The sequence below is a fragment of the Coffea eugenioides genome, chromosome 9 (assembly GCF_003713205.1).
Source record: "Coffea eugenioides isolate CCC68of chromosome 9, Ceug_1.0, whole genome shotgun sequence".
Lineage (NCBI taxonomy): Eukaryota > Viridiplantae > Streptophyta > Magnoliopsida > Gentianales > Rubiaceae > Coffea > Coffea eugenioides.
In genome coordinates this window covers 842,252-860,464 of record NC_040043.1, presented here as the reverse complement: position 1 = coordinate 860,464, position 18,213 = coordinate 842,252, and the positions used below count along the sequence as shown (strand labels likewise).

At 35.2% G+C, this 18,213-nt stretch overlaps 1 protein-coding gene across 2 annotated transcripts; it reads left to right on the top strand.

The window, feature by feature from the left end:
- The first annotated feature begins 7,923 nt into the window (after positions 1–7,923).
- Positions 7,924–16,805, top strand: LOC113781940 (protein LAZ1). Of its 2 annotated transcripts, XM_027327818.1 has the most exons (8): positions 7,924–8,294; positions 8,415–8,471; positions 11,436–11,544; positions 11,845–12,029; positions 12,125–12,213; positions 12,951–13,212; positions 14,406–14,654; positions 15,597–16,805. In XM_027327818.1, exons 1-8 carry the CDS (start codon positions 8,136–8,138, stop codon positions 15,942–15,944), a joined length of 1,458 nt encoding a protein of 485 aa, XP_027183619.1. In that variant the 5' UTR covers positions 7,924–8,135; the 3' UTR covers positions 15,945–16,805. The 2 variants fall into 2 exon arrangements, with proteins under 2 accessions (XP_027183619.1, XP_027183620.1); XM_027327819.1 differs by lacking the exon at positions 15,597–16,805 and having other exon boundaries at positions 14,401–14,554.
- The last annotated feature ends 1,408 nt before the right edge of the window (positions 16,806–18,213 follow it).

Below are 18,213 nucleotides of genomic sequence, written 5' to 3'. Positions count from 1 at the left end.
CAAATTTGACCCAGCATTGGTATCCCCACCTGACTAATAGATCAATTAAGCGGCAAAATCACAATAGTTAAATGATACATAAGAAAGTTCAATTGTTAATAAAAACGTGTTTACTGAGTTGTACATTTTTAATTGTTAATAATAGCATGCATATACAGGAATTGTCAATGCTTTCTTTAATGATGCATTTTTATTGGATCGTTCTCTCTTCTTAGTTACGAACTGATTTCCACTTTTCCTTTGGTAATTAAGGAGGTTGACTTTTCTTAGTTTTTTTTTCTATTGAGTGGGCCAAGACATTTTTTCAAAGAATAAATATCACAAATTGTGATTAAACTACTTAGAATTCGCTATATTGGCTTGTAAATAATTTATTTAGCCAAAACTGTCATTCAACTAATTGTAAATGTATATTTTATGATCGAAAAGTTATGTTTCATTAGTTCAATGACCACAAAATGAAGGCTTTTATTAGTTGAGTGATAAAAAAATATATTACTTACTAGTTGAATGCTTATTTTGACTGAATAAAAAAGTTTAATGACAAAAAATAAATGTTAAATAGTTCAGTAACTATTTTTGCTCTTTATTCTTTTCAAATCTAAGAAACTTTCACTTCAAATTTTTTTTCTTCATTAAGAGATTTAATAAAATTCTGCCGTCAATGGGAATTAGATCACTAATATCTAATACCATCTTGTCTTCGTTTCTCACACCTTTTTTCTTGTGAATCCCTCTGTAAGGACATAAGGAAGAGATGGCCTCTTTAATTTATGGTAAACAAAAGTTTTTCCATCATTTTTAGTGCAAAGAAAAATAAAAATAAAAAACTGGATATATATATATATATATATATATCTGTGTGTGTTTGTTATTAGTTGTTCCCAGAAAAATGTACTTTGGTTGTCTATTAAAAATGTTCAAGGTGTAAATATATTCTAAATAGTACACCTTAAAATAGGCTCTGTCGATTTTTTAATTAATTCATAATTGTCAAACAGTAGAAGGAGAATGCGGAAATTTATGAGTTTCGGGAATCTAAACAAGGAAGAAATAAAACTAGGAAAAATTAGAAGTAGCACATTATTTTGTATACCTGGTGAGGGAAAAATGGAAAATGGGTAGTCCGATCCAAGGGAAGCTAAAAGTGGGAACCAGTTCGTACTGATGGTTGTAATTGAACGTGCTTTTATTGTTTTATAAATTCCAAGAGAGATATACCTTTTCCAGAATCATGGGATCCATTATAATTGAGCTTTTGACATACATTAAAGTATACAATTCAAAGATTGCAATAATGTTCAGACAAACAACATAACATTAATAAACATTATATCCCCACAAAGAATATAAAAGATCCCAAATTCAAAGATTGCAATAATGTTGAGACAAACAACATAATATCAATAAACATTATATCCCACAAAGAATAGAAAGGATCCAAAATCTTCATGTGCTGATCATGACACATAATTCGTTGTCATTGTCATAAAACTTTGGATTAATCTTTCATATATTAACAGTGTATACACCGTCGATTTTGGATGAATGATAATTATATAAAAATTGAATTTAAAATCTAATTTTTACACATGTATCATTGATCTAATGGTGATAATATATACACTGTCAGTTAGTGTGCATAAGATTTACTCGAAAACTTTTTGGATTTAAATTTGCAAACGATATATGCCATAAATGAACACAAAAACTAGATCCAATTAATTTAGGCCTGTCCTTTTGTTGTTCTCACCACATGGGAAACAAACTTTGCCCATGCTATTTGTGCCAAAAATTGAAAGATATAGTAAATAGCTGTGCATTTTTTGTTCAGCAAGTTGCCTTCTTGACCAATTACAAACTCTTGCTCATGTTTCAAAGAGTTAAAAAACTTCATTCTGTCCCAAATTGAGCTAATGCTCAAAGTTTGATTATAATTTGACGGAACAAGAAATCAAGTTTACCTTTTCAACATAAGTAGATAACGTGCAAACACAATTCGGCCAAAAGTTTTGTCGTCCTCTCACGTGCCGCGCATGTGGTTGAGAGCGTTATGTTGTTCGCGCATTGCGCGCCGGGTTATCATCTTCTCCTATACCAGTATCCCATGTGCCTCCTGCTGTGTTGTCTGCCGCGTTGATAGACTTGTTTCTCTATCTGGCAGTATCACATGCCCTTCTTCCCCCTGCCCTCTCTCTCTCCTTCTTTTGGGCAATGTTGCTCTCTTGCTTATCCGGATGTTCAAGCCCTGGTACAGGAACCTGTTGAGACATCGAGCCTCGGTCCCTCGCGTTCTCATCCTTACTGCGCAATGGTCCAGACGTTTGGTTCTCCTCCTCTTCATCCGTTGTGAGTTTTCTTCTTCTTCCTTTTCTTCCTTTCCGGTGAGCTGCAGACTTTGCTGTTGGTTTTCTGCGTGATCTTTAGCCTGAAACTGATGTTTTTCTTCTTAGTTCTTTGTTCCCCTTCTCGAGCCGCGCCACGACCATCGAACCTCTGTCCCTCGCATTCTCTGGGTTTCAGTGTTCCAGATCAGCTGCCGTCAGTTCAGTTCTCCTCCTCCTCCTCCGTTATAAGTTTCCTTGTTCTTCCTTTACGATGAGGTGCGGTCTTCACTGTTAGTTTCCCCTCTAAGTTTTTTTTTTTGTTCTTTTCCTTTGTTTCCCTTTTCAAGTGGCTCCTATTTTGCTCTCTGGAGAGGTACGATCTTGCCGTTCATTTGGTTCGCCTCCTTCTTGTTCATGGTACGTTTTGACCTTCCTTTCCGCTGACGAACGTGCTTCGTCGTGACTTTTCTCTATATGTTTTAGCCTACCGTTGATATTTCCGTCCTTTGCTACTTCCCTCAGCCCTTTTTCCCTCCCCTTCCGCAGCCGTTCTGTTTTTTCCTATCTGGTGTGGTGCGATCTTGCCCTTTTTTTCGTTGTTTTTTTTTTTTTATTGTTGCTCTCCACGTTGCGCTGCTTTTTGTTTGGTTGTTCCGGTGTCTAGTCTACATGGGTTTGATTTTGGTCTGCGTTCCTGGAAGCTCCAGTTGTTATCCCTTTCAAACTCGAAAACATGTACATCATGCGTAGTTGTGCGTTTTGTCATGTGGTGTTTTTTGGTCTCTAGCCTGTTTCGGTTTTTTTTTTCTTCTTCCTTCTTGTCCCCCACCCTTTGATATTTGTCTTGTTCTCCCAAAAAAAAGGCTGTCCCAAAAAAAAAAAAAACTCTTTTGTGCTTTGTTCTTATTCTCTGTTCTTGTTATGTTGCCACTTAGTCCAATCCTTACACCTAGGGATCTGCTTCTTTAGATAAGTTTTGACTCATGCATTTAATTTGTTTTTTTGCCTATCTCTGGATATTATGTTTTGCATGCCTTTTTTTTGCGTTGCTCCTCTTTTGTTCGTTCCAAAGCATTTCCCTTTTATTTTTTTCGTATTACGCATTCGGCCTCTAAAGCTCTTAATCACGCTTGTAGCATTGACTTCTCCCACGGTTCTGAGCCTGTCTTCCTTTTTTATTTTTTTAGCTGGCCATGGAGCAAAAATTTTCTTTTTTCATATGCTTTCTGTCTAGATGGACTATGACTGTCAAGAAAATAACATTATCGAGTTCTGTTGGTGCTGGTTTCAAGCAATCATCTTTTCTTTCCAGATACATTGTAGATCTGTTCAAAATTTTCTTATTTTTCCAGCACTTTCTACCGTCGACATTTTTTTTCTTTCTTTTTATTAGACTTGATATAACTAAAATCATCTATTTCTGTTTTATCTATGCTATTCTCCATATTGTTGTTAATTCTTACAGTGAGCAATTTTTACAGTTTTTGAATCGCGTGATTTTTCTTCTCTTGTGGAATATTTAGATTGATATTATGCTTATTGTTTAATTTGCTTGTTTTTAATACGTGTGTTTTTCTTTTTAGGAAATTTTTGGTGCTTTTGTTTTGCTACGTTCTCCTTCACTGAGTAAGTTTGCTAATTTTTTTTATGTATGTATTCTTATCTTTTTAATTCCTTGAGCTCTGTTTTAGTTAGATCGATGATTGTAGGACTTATAAAATGCTTTTAGAAGTACTTTATACATGTTTGTGAATAAATGTGTCTATTCATGAGCAATTTTCTCTTCATTTTTCCTTGGATTTGAATATTTCTTCATGTTTCCTTTTGTTTCTTGTTAGGTTTTTACAAAGATGGATGGTGATTTTTTTGGAAAAGGGTGTAGCTCCATGGCTGGAGTATTACGGCAGATGAAAGTTGTAAACAGGCTAATTTATTTTGTTCTCAGTTAGGCTATGATAATATGATTTTGGTTTCATTAGATGTATTTCAGGCTTTAAATTGATTGCCGTATCTTGGCGAGGCAACCCTGATTGCATTTGAGGTTCATTCTTCCCTTCAAATGCAATTGGGTCTGCAGCCATAGCGGTACTCTCATCTCTGCCTGACTTTTACTAACAAACCTAAGCCTTACTTTAAACTACCATAATTACTGCAATTTTTTTTTCTTCCTTCTTGTCCCCCGCCCTTTAATATTTGTCTTGTTCTCCCAAAAAAAAAGGCTGCCCCTCGCCCAAAAAAAATAAAACTCTTTTGTGTTTTGTTCTGAACTCATAAAACTCATGCAAAAGAGTTTTATGAGCCCCCATGCATGGAGAGGAGAATCTTCTTCTGACAGAGACTGATTAATTGTTTCTGAGCCTATTGCACGTTTTTGGTTGTTTTACTGACTATATTTGCTAATGGGTCTGCTCAAAAGATAGAGTGAATGGGGCTGGGGATGGATGTTGTATTTTGAACTCAATGGGCTGATTAATTTTTGCAAAGCTGATTTTTTTTTAAATCATTATTTGGTTTCCTAAACTCGTGCAGGTTTTGTATTTCTAGCATTTCACATTAGTTCTGCAACTTTTGTTTTGATTTTGGTCCAGAAATTGGACTCATCAGTGTAGTGAAGTAACAGCTCTTTGCTTTTGTAGCCCTTTTATTTTTCTGGCTATGTGCATTAAAAATTGTCTTTCTTGAGATGGAATAGCTCCTATTATTGACTGCTTTTCGCTTTGTGATTGTCCCAATATGGAAAAAAGCAGGTGATAGAACTGGAGTTCTTAATGCGACATCGTCAGTGAAAGAAACTCTGCAAGCAGCTGGAATAAACGTCAAGGTTGATGACTCTGATCAGAGAACACCTGGATGGAAATATAACTTTTAGGAGATGGAAGGTTTGCCTGCTTCTATAGATGTTCTGTATCTTGCCCAATATCTATCTTGCCATTGGACTTCTCCCGCCAAAGCATGAGTGAGAATAAGAGAAATTTAGGGAGAGGAAAATTCCAAATGCATGGCCACAAGCATTTCAAATGATTGTTTTTCTTAGAATGTTAACGAGCGCGGGACTACATCTAAACTAACTTCCTTGGAGCTTTAAGATTCTTGAAGGTTAATTATAATATATCTCACCAAGCTTGGTTACTTTGAAGACTTGTCACCTTACTTCACTTCACTTGAGCATCTAGAGTTATTGTTTAAAATTAGTTTGAAAAAAAAATCAACTTGACTGGTTAGGTTCCAATTGCGATTTGCTCAACCAAAACTTTTTGAAGACTGGCTTGAATAATTAACAAGTCAAGTGATATCTATTGAAGGCCAGCTCAACTAGAGCTACTTCAGTGATCGTTGGCTTTGTTTTCTGGGAGGGAATGAAGTTTCAATGTTGAAACGTCTGCTGTTGCTATTAATAATTCCATATTTGGAAGTTATGTGTGTGGATCTCAAGAAATACTATTTTACAGTTGAATGTAATACGATTGTGCTTTGAAATTAACCTAGCTTTTCTGCAGGGAGTACCTCTAAGTATTGAGATTGGACCTCGTGATGTGTCTACTGGAACTGAAGTCATTTCCATAAGAGATATTCCTGAAAAACAAGGAAAAGATTTCGGGATATCAATGGATTCTTACATTTTAATTGCTTATGTTAAAGGGTTGTTGGATGAGATTCAAAGTTGCTTGCCGGAGAGGCAACCATTTCAATTCATGAGTTTTTTTTTTGGGAATTTTAATTAAACCTGTCCTTCAAGACATTGGTTCTTTTCTTTTGTGAACTTTAATTACTGGCAGATTGTTAGCTAAGTGCGCAAGCAGTAATCTCTTGATTCTTTTGGTCTTATGTTACATTTTTTTACTCCAGTTTCTTTATCTTTCATATAATAGTAATGTTCTCGTATATATAGGTGTATCTTTAATATTGTATTTCATAGTTATTTATACTAAATTGGGCATACACATTTTTATCGCCACCGCGCAGGGCGCGGTTTATACCTCCTAGTATACTCTAAGATAGGCATGGCCACGGTTCCAAAACCGTCGGTTCTGATTCTTCAAAGAGGTAGAACCAGAACCGCACCATCTAAGATGGTTCTGGTTCTGATTCTGGTTCCTTATAGTTCTGATTTCGGTTTTTTATGGTCCTGGTTCTGGTTCTGGTTTCGTATAGTTGTATATAATTTTATTTAATTCCTTATCCTTACCAATTTTAATATCAATATAAAAATTTCAAATAGAATGTAAAAAAATAAATACAAAATAAAGATCATAGTTTAATTTTATTATTATTCTACAAAGTACAATGTAATAAATAGATAATACAAATTTTATGAAAAGTACATTACATTGTCAAATTAAAAAATACATTACACTATCAAATGGTAATCATTTTAAATGGAAAAGAAAATACATGATTTTTTCATTGAAATTGAGATGAAATATCAAAACCCATAAAAAAGAAAGCCCATAAAATTTAAACTTTCTTAAAACCTATTAAACACAACTAATTTTTTTTCTAATTATCTCACTATTTATATTAATTATTTTTAATTATTTTTTAACGGTTCTGGAACCGACAGTTCTGGTTCTGATTCTATTTTTTAGAGAACCAGAAGTGGAACCTTTATCCAAGGTTCTACCATGGTTCTGGTTCCACGGTTTTGGTTTCTGTTCTGGTCAGGTTCCAAACGGTCTAGTTCCGGTCCGGTTTCCGGTTTCAAATGGAACCATGGTCATGCATACTCTAAGACAGTTATAAGGGGACACAAATGATTATGAATGGCAATTTGAGGCAGTGTGACCAGTCTATTTTTTTTTTTTGGGTTAAGAAGGCAGTATACATATGTGTGTCTATATATATACATATGTGTATATATGTGTGTGTATATATATATGTATATATTTTAACTTTTTTAAAACGAACAGGATGCAAGTTAAATGCTTCGAGAAAAAAAATAAATGTCAATGTTTTAAAAAATCTAAAATAAGAAAATTAAAAGGGCTTCTGATTTACCCTAATATTTTACATCGAAAAGTATCTTTTTCTCCATATCAAAATTTTTATCTACTTGCGTATAATTTTTGGAGAGTATAATTGTCTTTTTAATTTTTGTATGCATGAGATCACTCAAAAATTGCATCCACGTTCATTTCGGTGCATTATATGCAGCTAAAATAACAATGTTGGATTCAATTTAAGTTTTGCCAAGTTGATTGTATTGTTATTGACAACCAGCTCCTTGGGCACCAAGGTGGGTCTTAAGACCCTGTTTGGGCTGTAGGTGGGGGTTCAAATCCCACCTGCAATAAAAAAAATTCAAGAATTGTGCCAAAACACTCCCTTGGGATTGTGTACCTACTAGCTCCTAACATAAAATCTCTTTAGGCTCCCCCTCCCCAATAGTCTAACATAGATAGGTTATACACTAGAGGTTTTTTCTCCAGAAAAAAAAAAATTGAAAAGTCCAGGGGGGGCAGACTGGTCCAATTGAACAATAAGTGGGCAAAATAAGATTAATTCACTTTCTGAGGGTGCATTTTTGAATTAACCTTTTTGTTATTTTTAGCCGTCTCCTCATTTCTTTCCTTTATCCTTCTTTCCCCCTTCATACAAATTCAACTCTTTTGTCCAAAATCAATCTGACATCATCGTCACCATCTTCATCTTCATCTTCATCATTCTTTCCATGGTCAATTTCAAATCCCACACAAAAATCCCAATGAAATTCCCGTAAGATAAACTTCAATCGCCAGAAAATTGAGGAAACAGATAAGGAAGAAAACGAGAAACCTAAGAAAATCGTAGATAGTAATTCAAAGCAGCTGGATGCAGAATATAATACAATCTTTCTGCTTCAATTGGCTGAAATCCTCATATTCCCCGCCCACATGGGCCGCTGCTATAGGCGGCGTTTTTGTCATCGTCACACTTATTCTCTCCATTTACCTACTGTTCGAACACCTCTCCGCTTACAAACATCCGGAGGTCATTTTCTTCATTTTTTTCCCTTTAATAAATTTTGTTTATGGTTATTTTTGTTAGTTGGAGAGAGGGGTTTTGCTGAATTTAGTTTTATTTGTTTGGTGGAATTGATTTTGTTAATAGGAGCAAAAGTTTTTGATCGGAGTCATATTGATGGTGCCCTGCTATGCTGTTGAATCTGTAAGTTGATTTTCTTTTCCCTGGTTTAGTTATTTAGTCTGTCAAGTTGAAATCTTTAATGATTTTTTAGGAGATTTGGGAAGTGGTTTGAGCTGAATTATGCAGTTTTTACTGTTGTGATGTATTATCAGCTGCATTATGCTGTGATAGTGTCGGTTTCAGTTGGGTTTTGCTTTATGGTGTGGTTATTGTGTACAATTCAGTTGTTCTATGTTGTGGTTTCGTTCACTGACGCTGCAAAGCTTGTTTGTTATTGCTTTATTGGATGGATCTTGGTTAAAGACTCAAATTTGTTATGGAGATGTTTGGTCTGCGTGGTGGTTCTCACGTTTGCTCTGAACTATAAAGTGATACGAGTGAGATGGAGCTTTTAATTGATTTAGCCGTGTAGTGAACATGTCTATGTGCATACATCTATCTTGCTGTGTCTAAAGGTCTGTCGTGGGAGAGATCAAAATCTAAAACCTTTGTTGACTAAAGGAGATGATAAATGAAGAGAGGGATAACAATAGAGGTAAGGATCTTGAATTTCATGTGCTTTTCTGAGCATGATTTAAGTGCAAGAGATTCTACAGTGGTTATTGGGATTGTATATTACTGGTGATCAGTTATAATGGTGTCTTTTGTAGAGGACTTCAGTTGTGTGAATTGTAGAGTGAATGTAGCATGTACATATGCTTCTCTTTGGCTTGTTTCTTTCAAATTTTCATTTCCAGCTATGATGAGATTCTGGAATCTGTATAAATGGTTAATCTTCCTAGCTATTAGCGAACCATAAGTATTGCAATAGCAGTTGCTTTACTAGTTTGTCTCTATCCACGTTGGATGATGCTAAGTTGCAATTAAAAGTCATGGCAAATAGTTACTTTTTACTTTGTGTTTATCAAGTTTGACGGGGAGCAACAAATTTTTTTTTGCCTGCACTCTCATGCATTTTTTGTCCTACAAAGTTTTCTGGACAAGAGTTAGTTATCTGCAACAATTTCATTAATTACTACTAACTCTGGCTTTCTCTCAGTTCTTTTACTCTCAAACAAACACAGAACAAAGTGATTTGGCTCTCCTTTTAGTGTATTTCTCTCATGTCTTTTTTCATGTTTATTGTGCTATTGATGCTATCTTTTCTAGTTAAGCGAGCTAATTTTATGTAGAGATTCATATGGGATCTGTCTGTTTCTTTTCAGGATAAACGTATTTTCATCTTGGAAGTATGAATTAATGAAATTATTTATGATCCCAAAGTTTTATCTTGACTGTTTGCTGATATATGTCCAGAAAATGATATTCACTGCTCTTACGTTTTATAGACTTTGGATATTGAATTGAAAAAGGGTAGTATTTTTTTGGCTGATCTTGTATGAGAGAGAGAGAGAGAGAGACTGCTTATTTTCCTTTACATGCATAAAAGATGGAGAGAAAGGGAGAGAGATAGAGGAGGTTTAGGTAGTGGAGATCTTGGAAGCTATAATGTGTGTGTATGACAGTGTGAAAGTGTCTGTCAGAGAGAGAGAGTGTTTGTGTGTGTCACTGGGAATGGGGAGGTATTGCTACTTAAATGAATGAGTAGTAATTATCAATATGTAAGTTGACTTACTATTAACGCCAGCTCAGCTCAATATGAAGATTGAAGAAAATCAATTCAACCAAGTGATGTGGGATCCTTGATAAGAATTGAACTAAATGAAGGAGGGACTACTCCATAAAGTCATTTTTTTATTTGTATTATTTTGAAGCAGCTCTGGAGCTTTAAAGAATAAGAAAATTCCACTGTTGCTGAGCTTATTTTATGAACCATAATGAGCTGAATTCTTTTTGAATTTTTTTTTTAGTGGAGAGGAATTTAGGCTGATCTAGGTGACTAATATGTGTGATGGGGATGGACTTTAAGAAGAAGAAGAGGAAAAGAGGAAGCAACATTCTTGATGTCATAACTCTGCCACAGGACAGTTAATATATAGGTATTTTTGGGGCAGAGTTTGGTCCTTCAAGAAAGAGTTGGAGGCAAGGTTCTGACAGCATGTGGAGCAATTTCATTGCTAGCTGAGCATACAAAATATTTAAAACCACAAGTGAGGGTTTTTTTTTGTTGTTTTGTTTTTTTTTTTTTGGGGGGGGGGAGAGAGAGAGAGAGACTAAAACTATTCGTTTTCCAAGGAAAACATGGTTTCCAGGATGAGGAAATATTAGCACAGGGCTGCCTTTAGAGCACTTATGCAGCTGGGTTAGGCTTGCAGAAAGGATAACAATATCCTAGCAGCATTTGGTGCATCAAAGCATTTGGACAATTAATAAATCACCCTTACCCTAGAACCTATTTTAAACAGCAAGATAAACCTACATATAAAATCTAGATAAGCTCCAGTTTGAAATTTTTGCAACCAACTTTCTTGTTTTCCTATAATACATTCCAATGTTTCCACTTTTATCTGTATCATTAAGTATTTGGGCGACTTTCTAATGAGCTGCTGACAAGCATCTGGGTCCTGTGCACCCCTATTAAGATTTCTCAGATTAACTGCTTATAACTGATTATTATGAGAGTTTTTATCTATACTTCATAAGCATTTACATCATAGCATAAGATAGCGTTGAAAAGTTACTTCTTAGCTATATAAGAACGAATGTTATTGCTTAGTTAGTGTGCTTCTGAAAGAGTGTAGGTACTTATTTGCTTGTGCATGTTTAAATATAATTAGGCTCATATATAGTGTTCTTTTATTCCCTGAGTATCATGAGCTTTTCATCTCCCTCAGAATGAGTGGGAGCAAATCTTAGACAGCTAGAATTTTTCTAAAAGAAAATTATTATATTTATGGCTAGTTATTCAAACTTAAGTACTTTTGGGCCTTTTTGCCATTCTCAAGCCGAGGTACCTCCTCAGCTGTTTTGACTGTTTGTCATTATTTGTGCTTAAGTGCTGCTTTAGACTTCTTCTTACATCTGTTATGTGTACACCATTTACAGTTTGTGTCATTGTTGAATCCATCAATCAGTGTTGATGTTGAGATCCTTCGTGATGGCTATGAGTCCTTTGCAATGTATTGCTTTGGGAGATATCTCGTTGCCTGTTTAGGTATGAATTTGATATTTGTACTTGTGTTGGTGCTGTTATTATGCACATCATCCTACTTTAAGTTTCATCATAATAGCTATATTTTTCTTGTTATTCTTTATCTTATTTTGTTTATATCAAAATGTTTATTATCCCCTCTAATATGAATAGCTGGCATGCATAACTGTCCCCAAAAAAAGTTTAGTTTCTTTCTTTATTTATAGTAAAGGACTGATTGACAATATTAAATTAAGCAAAAATTAATCTAATCTCTGCTTTTGAAAGTGGCTTATTCCATTTTCTTAATATTTTCCGATGAAGGTGGGGAGGACAGGACTATAGAGTTCATGGAGAGGGAGGGACGTGCAAGTTCCAAAACGCCCTTACTGGATCATGGCTCAGAAAGGGGAATAATACAGCATCACTTTCCTTTTAATCTTTTGCTGAAGCCGTGGAAATTGAGTCAATGGGTTTATCAAGTTATCAAGTTTGGAATTGTCCAATATGTAAGTTTGCTTCTCAGAATTGGATCTTTGATGTTTGTTGTCATAAAAATTATGATGTTCCTTTCTTAGTGGTTTTTTTTTTGCCCCTCTTGCAGATGCTTATAAAAGCATTTACTGCTATTCTGGCAGTAATTCTGGAAGCTTTTGGTGTTTATTGTGAGGGAGAGTTTAGATGGAACTGTGGGTAAGAAGTCAATATCTTGAACTGCATTGGTTTTGTCCTTAAGTATGACCTAACACAACATGTGATTAAAGTGATAACAAATTGCATGCTACAGCTAAATAAAATCAAACTAACCCAGGCAGAGATACGCCTATGGAGATAGATTTTTGAATTAGCACACGAATGCCAACGTACTCAATGGCAAGTCTGATAGCTTCTTTTGACAAATTTGAAATGCTTAATTTCTAGTGATTTTGGTTTTGAAAATTTCTGGTTGTGTCTGAATTTGGGGTTTCATAAATTTCAGGGGGCTTAATTTGGGGTTTGAATTTTACACTTTGCCTCTGTTCTAGTTTTGGGCCTTAGGGCTGCAGAGTAAGTGCCGACAGCAGCAGGGAAGAAATTTTGGATAGAGTGAGATTTGGTTGAGTGGATAACCACATTTTCAAGTAGAAAATGATTTCCTTTACTCTGAGTGCTTTTGGTGTGGTTTCAGTTTCCATAAGTTCTTCAGTCATTGGATGTTAGCTTATCATAAGTGGCTAAAAGTTATTCAATTGTTGATTTTGAGGAGATTGTTGTAGCTTCATTAAAACGTTAAAGATAATCAGTATTGGGGAAATGTAATTCACTTTTTTCAATTTTCTCCCTTAATATCCTGGTAGAACCATTCTCAAGTCTTGAAGTTGTTTCTTCTTGAAGTCATTGTGTGATTACTTATGATGGCTCTGATTTTGTTTGCCTCATAATTCTTGTAGGTATCCCTATATGGCTGTGGTTTTAAATTTCAGTCAATCGTGGGCTTTGTATTGCTTAGTGCAATTTTACAGCATCACAAAGGTTGAATTAGCACACATTAAGCCATTAGCCAAGTTTCTGACATTTAAGTCAATTGTGTTCTTGACTTGGTGGCAAGGTATCTTTATTGCCCTTTTCTATGATCTTGGCCTGCTAAGAAGCCCTATAGCTCAAGCTTTGCAGTTCCAGTCAAGTGTTCAAGATTTTATAATATGCATTGAGGTAATATTCCATCTAATTAGTTTCTTCTTATATCAATTTGCCCAACTTTATTCTCATTTTAAAGTTTGAACATAATACTCATACTCATTGACATGATTGATGAAAAGTACTTGGGTAACACATGCATGTAATTTGTTTTAAATACTTATTTGGTATTTTGGGCTTAAAGTTCTCATGATTACCATCCTTATCTAGCCGAAATTGATGGCCAGAGTTATAGATTGTTGATAGGGTAATTGCTGATACCAATTTTGTCATTGCTCACTTTTTCCATGGTCTAAAAATTTTTAGCAGGCGTAAGTATTGTGCATTGTAAAACTGGGAAAGAGGGGATGAAGTCAACTCCTAATGTAGCATAACTTGGAAATAACACACGAAATCATAATGGATGGCTTGTTCATTTCTTGTTTTTATGTCTCTGAGGGAAAAAGAGAAGATTATTTCTGGGCTTGGGACTTTTTTTTCTTTTGGCCCCTGGTGGCTTCTTCGTTGGTGGAGCATGTCATGTCTCACTCATGGAGATGATGCCAGTTGCATGAATTCCTCCTTTAAGTCATGGTGGTCTACCAGATAGATACTGTTGCAATTTAGCATTTCCAAGCTAATCATTTTTGTGTTTTATCCATGTGATTGTTGATAGAAATGTACTTTATAGAATTGCAAACTGACTTGTACCTCTTGGCTATAGGAATCAGAGTTTGCAGCTCACTGTGGTCAGCTGATGGAAATAGGCTGTGATCAAGGAGATTTTTTTCCTTTCATTCTCTCTTTCTTCCTTTAAAATGAATGATAGAAAATCTTTGGAGCTAAATAATTGACATATGTGTCAAAGACAAATGGCCTCCTAAATTCATGTCAGACAAGCTCTTGAATTCATAGGAACATTAGCCTTTTCCTTTGTCAAGTCCTCGATCATAGAATTGCTGTCCATTGGGTGTTTTGTTAGCATAATAGCAGCTATGACAAACACATGTTTAGAAGTTCCACTTTACTTTTTGGGTCACTTGGTTTCAGTTTCTTGAAATGTCTGGAACTATAATTCTGATCTGATGATTTTTTTGGATTCAGATTTAAAATGTGATTTTTCGCTTCATGTTCACCCTTACCTATACTGTGTTGTGCATGACTACGCAATGCTGAAATTTTCAAGTAAATATGAAAGTTTAACAGGCCTTTGTATTTATCCAGCACAGATGGGCATCGCTTCTGTGGTTCATCTGTATGTGTTCCCTGCAAAGCCGTATGAGCTGATGGAAGACTATTTCCCTGGAAGTGTTTCAGTTCTTGGAGACTATATTGGTGAATATCCAGTTGATCCTGAAGAGGTTAGAGACAGTGAGCGTCCTACAAAATTGCGCCTTCCCCAACCTGAAGTTAATGTTAGGAGTGGAATGACCATCAAAGAAAGCGTTAAGGACGTTTTTGTTGGTGCTGGTGAATTTGTAAGTTTTTCTTCTCCATGGAACAGAGATAAGCTATTTTGGGTAGTTAAGGCTACCTTGGTGTTACCAAGACACTGATAAGTCATGTTCATAAGCTCTGTTTAAGGATAATCATCATCATGGTAGTAATCTCTTTCAGTAAAGCTGGGTTTAACAGAAGAATAGCCTGAAAACTCTTTATTTACTTTAGTCATCTCAGCCAGTGTCTGGCTTTTCTTGCTTTTATTAATTTGCTTCATCTACTCTTTATATATTTTTAGGTTGGGGTAGGGTAAGATATCCCTTTGTTGTGTTTCATTTTCTGGATTTCGGGTTGTCTGGAAGATTGTGGGATTTGATCACATGTTAATGGAGGATTTCCGCTCATGGAGTTTTGTAGATTTTGAGGACCATAATGTACTTGAAAACGTTACTGCATTGAATGGAATATCAGATAACATAGAATTTCATTAGTGTTAGTATGTAGGACCCTGAATTAGTTGTTGCCTCACCAGCCCTTTGAACCTTAAGGAATTACTTTTTGTGGTCTCGTTGAACCCATTTCTCAGATGGGAGAACATGTGTATTGGTCATTGTGCTGTGGTGCGGGTGGTATAGGATGATCTATGTTAATTTTAGTAATTGGCAAGCATGCAAACTCTTATCTGTAAATGTGGATTTAAGCTTTCGAAGAAAGACTCTTTTACAAAAAGATTGTGCTACATGCTATTCTCTCATTGATGCTTGGTTAATTTTTTTTCCTGAACTTTTCTTTTTTGGTGTATGTCATTGTTTCCTTGCAGCATCTCTGCCTTTTATTTTGTTTTTTTTTTTAGTTATTTATCACTTGTTTGGACACCTTTAACCTTATTGTCCCTTTATGCATGTTGGACTAGCATCTTTCTTTGTTCATGTAAACATCTTTCATCAGTTCTAATTCTGGGATTTTAAGCTGTGATCTAGATTGTGAATGATGTGAAGTTTACTGTGACACAAGCTGTAGAGCCCATGGAGAAGGGAATTTCACATATAAATAAGAAACTGCATAAGATCTCTCAGAACATGAAGAAGCATGAAAAAGAGAGGAGGACTAAGGACGACAGCTGTATTGATTCTCCATCTCGTAGAGTAATTCGTGGAATAGATGATCCCCTCTTAAATGGTAGTATTAGTGATACTGGGAGTGTTCGGAAGAAGAAGCACCGTCGAAAATCTGGATACACCAGTGCAGAAAGCGGTGGTGAGAGTAGCAGTGATCTTAGTTTTGGTGATTATCAGATCCGAGGCAGGAGGTGGGTTACCAAAGACTAATGTTGCACATGAACAGACAATTGTGTACAGGAGATCCCTCGGCGTGATCTTTTTTCTCCTTCAACGCGAGGACTGCTCTCTTCAAAGCATGTTTCTGCTACAATGAAGTTCAAAGTTTTCATTTTGGAATTACGTCAATGCTTGGGTTTTACTCGTATCATCCGATTGAAGTGGCATCCTGAAAGGGTTTATGGAGACACTTTGCCGTATGCATTACATCAAACTTAATAGGCGAAAAGATTGTACCATAGAGCTCTCTCTAATTTGGTCGCGAAGTTTCCAAACCGTATTAGGATGAATTTGCTCAACCAGTTTTTCGAACACTTCTCCTTAAATGCAAATCGATGTCTTCATTAGGTTGTTGTACCACAGACTCGTTTAGTTTTGATCAGTTGCTGAGTTTTTCATGGGCAGGGATGGATCAAGACAATCTAAAGCTGTGTGCGCAACTTTCCATCTCATGATTCTTTTCCATAGTTGCAGTTCTGACAAGAGGATTCTCCTCCACGACTTCAAGTATTGCATCTTCTGAGGGCTGAGAATGAATGGTGCAGTCCAACGATGCAGGCAAGATTTGTAATTTTTCACTTCTAGTTGGTTGTGATCGATCTGGATTTCAAAAAAGGCATAGCTTCTTTCGTTACTACTGCTAAATAAATGTCAAGTGGGACGACCCTCCTTGTGTAAGATGATTTTATCACCTCTCAAAAGAGCTATCACTTTTCCTATCGAGCATGTTCTCATTTTATGTAATGTCAAATAGGTACCTAAAAGGTTATGTTTGGTGAGTCAAGTCTTTCTGTATTTTTAAACATAATAATCAAGTAGCACATCATCATGATTTTTCCTTTTTTAAGTTAACCTTGCTCGCGCAGCATTGTTAATGAGAAGAATGACAGCTTAATTGTGTGTTCTTTGATGACAAACTATTGAACTTCCCTCACTTCAACCACTAGACTCATTATAAAGTAGTGCAAAGTAAAATGGTACCAGCCTTCTCTCCCACTTCATATAATCATAAATTTTGCAAGCTCAATGCCCAAATTTATGAACTACTTGAGGTATGGGAATGAACTACAAAGCTTTGTGTTTTATAAGGTTTAATTGAGTTGTTGTGACATCAGTACTTAGTTTCAAAACAAAAAACGCTTTGCAAAAATGTGAGAAACATAACTTTGTTGAGATATGCTAACTTTTCCTATAGATTTTATCATATTGAGTTTGATACCAAAATAATTTAGTTAGTAAAAGAATAAGTCTTACAATTAGGATATTTATTAACCAAAAATCTTATTGGTTTGTTAACAAATATTTTAGCTAAGATTTGCTAGTAGAAGAAGATTATATTTTGTTGAGATTTTTAAGATAATTGTTAGTTAGATATTTTGTTAGTAATCATTATAAATTGTGAGTTGATGAATGAATAACATAATCTCATTTTTCAGTTTCATACAAGTCTTTTATAAATCATTTTTGCAACACTAAGGTGTTGTTTCTTAATTTATGCCTCAAAAAACCAACAAACTTCCATGGAATCCTAGGAAAGATGAAAGTCAATGGGAGGAGGAGGGATTCTAGATGGTTATTAAAATAGGAAAATGCATCCATGACTAAGATTTCTCAAAGGCTTTTTGCTCAACATATGAGAAAAGGGCAGGATAAAAGTCAAGGGACTTGGAACTAGAAGGACCTGTGTGTCACAATAATATACGACATCTATTGTTTTGCTAGATAAATTTAGGATTAGATTGAAGAACCGTGGAATGTCCAACTATAAGGGATCAATTAAGTTGACTATTTGGATTTCCAATTTTAAAGGGTATAGATAAGATTGATCCTCTCTCTATCTCCGGTATTAGAGTCGTTATTTTGGAAATTTAACTCTTTTTTTTTTTACGAAAATATAATTGTTATGTCTCCTTGAGATGATGAATTTATACAAGTATCATTTAAATTCAAAATATTCCTTCATTAAATTGGCATCATAATTTGAAAAAGTTATTTTTTTAAATAATAAAATTAAAAGCAAGTGTTAAATTTGAAATGGTAACTCCTTGTAAACCAAAAAAAAAAAGGTAAAACGGTGATCAAAGATGCGGTTTTGTTTAGTCAGAAACCACAAGTTGATTTTCCTGAAAATCCATTTCACAAAACAACGTCGTTTCTTCTCATCCTATAAATCTATAATTGACTTCCAAGTACAGTGCACGCTAAAAAGTACAAACTGCCAACGGTCAACGGATCCCAAGTCAAAGGGATGCCAGCCACA

Excerpts from the sequence above, each read along its gene's own strand:
- LOC113781940 (XM_027327818.1), top strand. The coding sequence starts at position 8,136 with ATGCAGAATATAATACAATCTTTCTGCTTCAATTGGCTGAAATCCTCA. Across the intron at positions 11,545-11,844 it reads ATATCTCGTTGCCTGTTTAG|GTGGGGAGGACAGGACTATA; the intron begins GTATGAATTTGA and ends TTTCCGATGAAG. Across the intron at positions 12,214-12,950 it reads GAGTTTAGATGGAACTGTGG|GTATCCCTATATGGCTGTGG; the intron begins GTAAGAAGTCAA and ends TAATTCTTGTAG.